Source organism: Sciurus carolinensis, chromosome 11 (assembly GCF_902686445.1).
Source record: "Sciurus carolinensis chromosome 11, mSciCar1.2, whole genome shotgun sequence".
Classification (NCBI taxonomy): Eukaryota; Metazoa; Chordata; class Mammalia; order Rodentia; family Sciuridae; genus Sciurus; species Sciurus carolinensis.
The window spans coordinates 1,967,975-1,972,025 of NC_062223.1; the positions used below are offsets into that span (position 1 = coordinate 1,967,975).

Below are 4,051 nucleotides of genomic sequence, written 5' to 3' on the forward strand. Positions count from 1 at the left end.
TATCCCCAGAGAAGGCTGCTGGGCATCCATCTCCCTCCCCACCTCCACGGCCTGTGACCCTGCTGCCCCCCAAACCCCTGGGCCACCTGCCATTCCTCAGAAGGCTGGTTTTTGTCCTCTGAGCCCAGCTTTGGGACTCTAGCAGGGTCAGATGTTTACCATAAAGAGCTCTGGAGACCTCCCTCCCTACACGTGATGGATAGCTGCTTTATCACTTGGTCAAGTCACTGCCATGGGGTCAGGAAGGTGGAGGTGGCTTCTCCAGCACAGCTGGCTGGCCTTTGAAATCCTCATGGAGATGGCTTCAAGAGACTCCCTCACCCAGCTGTGCCCACTGGGTTAACTGGCCATTGGTCCTGACCAGTGTCTCTCTCAGATGGGCGGCGGGGGCAGGGGTGGTGGGGGATGTGAGAAGTAGGTACTGCGAACCTGTCTGCAGGGCCTGTGGGGGAGGGGAGAGCCGCCCGCTCCCCAGAGCAGGGAGGGGAAGTTCCTGGCAGTCTGTCTTGTCTGGTTTTTGTCAATCTGTGGAGGCTCTTTCCTGGCTGCTCTGAGCATTGCCACATGTGGGAGCGGGGAGCAGAGGGCAGAGACCCCAGCCTCATTTTCAGGAGCTTCATCTTAGTTCCTAAGGTCTGCACAGCCTCGGGCCCAGAATCCAGGAGGCCTGGACTGGGGCTCAGAGAGTTGCTGCCCAGCGTTGGGGTCTCTCGTGGGGGGCTACACTTGCACCCAGGAGCCAGACCTCATAATAGCCCTCTGTCACCCGACCCCCTCACTCTACCTCTCTCTGCTTGGCCTCTCCGCCTCCCTCATTTCCTTTGGGGCTCTTGGTACCCCTCCTCTCACTGTGACCATGCTCAGACCTGCATGTATCCTGGTCTCTGCTGTGGCTCTGACTCCCTCTCACAGCAGTGAGGAGGTGGGGTGCCCTCAACCTACCCAGGTTCCAGCTCTCTAGCTAAGTAGGACCCAGGGTAGGGGAGCCAGGTGGAGCAGGAAGGGGAGGCCCAGAGGCTGCCAGAGACCTCTACATGTGGCCAGGGCCAGCCTTGCCTCAGGAGCTGCTGTCCACCCTGAAATCTGCCCCTGCAAGGTGATTCTGCAAACTTATATTGGCCTTTGGGGTCTGGGATCGGCACCCAGGGCAAGATCAGACAGGACTGGGTGGCCAAAGAGAGCCGGGGAACCCGAGGCACTTGGGTGGGGACTGACCTCTCCCTCATTGCCCAGGACACCCCTTATAATCCGGCCCCCACTACCCCTGTGGGAACCCCACCCCACTGCCCTGCTTCCTCCCTGGTGTCCGTGCTCCTCTGCCCCCTGAGGCCCCCAGTGTCCACAGACCCCACTCCAGACCCTTCTGTATCACAACTCCCTTGGCTTCCCACGAGTCCCGCCCCCCATTCCTCCCTTATGCCCCCCCGGCTTCACAACCTCTTCCCTTCCATCCTCCCTCACCCCACCCCTGGCTCCCCCCACACCAGGACCCCTCCATATCCCATAGCCCCTCCCCATCCCACAATCTTCTCCCAGATGTGTGCCCCATACTGTAACCCCCACCTTTTGTCCCCGCCCCACCCCAGAACCCTCCTGTCCCTCTTTGCACACCCCCAGTTGCCCAGGCGCCCGAGGCAGACAATGATTCCCGGAGACAAGTTGCTGTAACTGTGTTTATTGATGAGGCCAGGGCTCTGCTGAGACCTGGTAGGGAGGGGCACTGGGCAAGGTGTGGGGAATGCTTCTAGGTGGCTCCGCTGTCATGGAGCTTCCAGACGAGGCGAGGGGAGGGCGAGGCCTCACACACGCGGCCGGCCCCAGCGGCCCCCAGGCGGAGGTGGACTGCAGGCAGGCGCTGGGGCGGCGTGGCCAAGGAGGCCCGCACTCTCACGCACATTCGCACAGAGACTCAAGGCTCTCCGAGCTCCAAACCAGTGCAAACGACTTAGTGCAAATTGAATTCAGAGGGGACAGGTGGGGAAACAGAGTCACGGAGGCTTTGAATCTCTCAAGCAGAGGAAGGAAGAAAGACGAGAAATGACGAGACAGAAGGAAAGGAGGAAGAAGAAAAGAGGGGGAGGCGGCGGTGATGGTCCGCTGGGCGCATGGGGGGTCACGAAGATGGCGTCTGGCGGCGGGTGCTGCGGGCTGCTCTGCCCTTTCAAGGCCTGTTCCTTCAGCTTCGCCTGTGGAGAGTGACATGAGCGTGGGCGTGGGCGTGGCCGGGCGGGCGTGGGTGTGGCCAGGCGGGCGTGGCCGGGCGGGGGGGGGGGGGGGGGAGGCTCACCTGCAGAGCCGATTCCTGAGTCAGTGTGCAGTGGTTCCCGAATGCAGCAGAGTCTTGATCCAGAGCTAGACGGACTTGAAGAAGTCCCGGAGTTGAAGGCCCAGACTTGAGCTGGGCAGCACCATTTCTGCAGTGGAGACACAATGAGGCCCCAACACTCCCTCCCGGCGCTGCCGCCCAGCCCTGTGGCGCAGGAGGCCCCACCTTTACATCTTGGGGTTCTAGGGGTCCAGAGAGCAGCAGTGGTGTGTTGACTCCGTCGGAAACCAAAGGAACAACCCTTCTGGGGCAGCCTCCCCCGCCGGGCCAGCCAGAGTGTTCTGCAGAGGACAGAAGGGGGCTGAGCAGGAGGGCGGCCAGGAGGGTGGGCTGGCTGTCCTGCTCTGGGCAGAGGCACACGCTCACCAGGAAGGCCGGTCGGCAGCCCCTCTGTCCTCGCCGTCACACCGGACCATGTCATGTCTTCCCAGCTGATCGCTGCGCCGCGTCCTGGCCTTCGGGCTGGCATGTGCACCCCTGCTGGAGACCTGCCTTTGGGGAGAACGGAGGGTGCTGGGTGGGTGAGCAGGAGCTGGTGGGCAGCAGCGCAGCGGACTGGGCTGGGCACTTACCCTTGTCTCCAGTCCCGAGCGTGGAGGCACCGATCACTGCTCCGTCGCTGCCCGAGGCCCGCCGTGGCCCCGGGCTCTGGAGGCCAGTACCTCGCTGGCTCGCCGCCTGGTGGCCCCTCACGCTGCCTGCCCCGACTCCCCCGAGAACTCACTCACTCCGCCCCGCCCGCCTCGCCTTGCCTGGCCTTGCCCGTGCCCTTGGCTCCCCGGGTGCTGTCCTGTCTGCCATGCCAGACCCGGCGGCTGAGCGGTGAGGGCATACAGTGTCGCCAAGTCCACTGTGGGCCCTCTCCGCGCCAGCCTCTGGGCCGCAGTGCCGCGTGGGGACGGTGCGTCCGCAGGCTGGGCCCGCTGCAGCCTCCCTGCTGCGAAATCTCTCCGGAGCCCGCCACCCGCGACCACCGCTCCCCCCCAGGTGACGTCCTGCTGAGCTGCCCGCGCACTGCCCTTCTTTCCCGCTCTCCAGCCTTCGAGGCTCTGGCCCGGGCCTCGGGAGGCCCTGCCAGAGCTGCTTCTTTACCTGCTCCTAAATGAATTGCGGTGGGTGGGATGTGGTGGCGGCTGGGGACCCCTCTGTGTCCTGTGACCCCGCCCCGCCCTGCTCGACCTGGACCTGGGATACTCCCACAGTGCTGGATGGATCCCTGTGGCCTCCGCCACCACCCCCAGGGCACCTATCACCTCCCTGGAGGCAGCAGCCTCAGTCCTTGCTGGCAGCCCCTCTAGTCTCTGCCCTTCCCGCTCAAAATGCTCCTTCCATCTGGGTGGGCCCTGGCCCCCAGCCTCTCCCCGTCTCGGCTCCCCCCGAGAAGATGTCACCTGTACTGACCATCCTGCCTTCGCCCTGCCGCTCTGCCGGGAGGCCAGCCACTTCTCCTTGCAGGCCTTCGCTCTCTGACCTTCCAGAAGGCCAGTGCAGTGAGGCCAGCGAGGGAAGTGGACTCACCTGCCCGGCAGATGGCGGTCCTCACCTGCCCACTGCTGCCAGCTACACCTCCACCGCCCAGGCTTGGGGTCGAGCCCTGCCCAGCAGCTCCCCCTTGTCCGACCAGCCGCCACGTCCTGAAACCAAAAGTGACCGGGATGAATGTCTGGCTCCCCCTTCCTGTCCAGCCCTGGCTCAGGCCCGAAGCCCCAGGCCGATGTTTCCCTG

At 64.2% G+C, this 4,051-nt stretch overlaps 1 protein-coding gene across 1 annotated transcript; it reads right to left on the reverse strand.

Moving 5' to 3' along the window:
• Window positions 1-1,665: 1,665 nt before the first annotated feature.
• On the reverse strand, window positions 1,666-3,045 carry LOC124958836 (uncharacterized). The gene is made up of 5 exons (XM_047517352.1): window positions 2,899-3,045; window positions 2,693-2,818; window positions 2,492-2,607; window positions 2,288-2,414; window positions 1,666-2,186 (listed from the first exon to the last, which is right to left on the reverse strand). The coding sequence occupies exons 2-5, from the start codon at window positions 2,793-2,795 to the stop codon at window positions 1,888-1,890; spliced, it is 645 nt and encodes a 214-aa protein (XP_047373308.1). The 5' UTR covers window positions 2,796-2,818; window positions 2,899-3,045; the 3' UTR covers window positions 1,666-1,887.
• Window positions 3,046-4,051: the final 1,006 nt, after the last annotated feature.

Coding starts and splice junctions, on each gene's coding strand:
- LOC124958836 (XM_047517352.1), bottom strand. CDS start 2,795: ATGCCAGCCCGAAGGCCAGGACGCGGCGCAGCGATCAGCTGGGAAGAC. Junction 2,608..2,692: donor GCTGCCGACCGGCCTTCCTG/GTGAGCGTGTGC, acceptor TGTCCTCTGCAG/AACACTCTGGCTGGCCCGGC. Junction 2,187..2,287: donor CTCAGGAATCGGCTCTGCAG/GTGAGCCTCCCC, acceptor CACTCTCCACAG/GCGAAGCTGAAGGAACAGGC.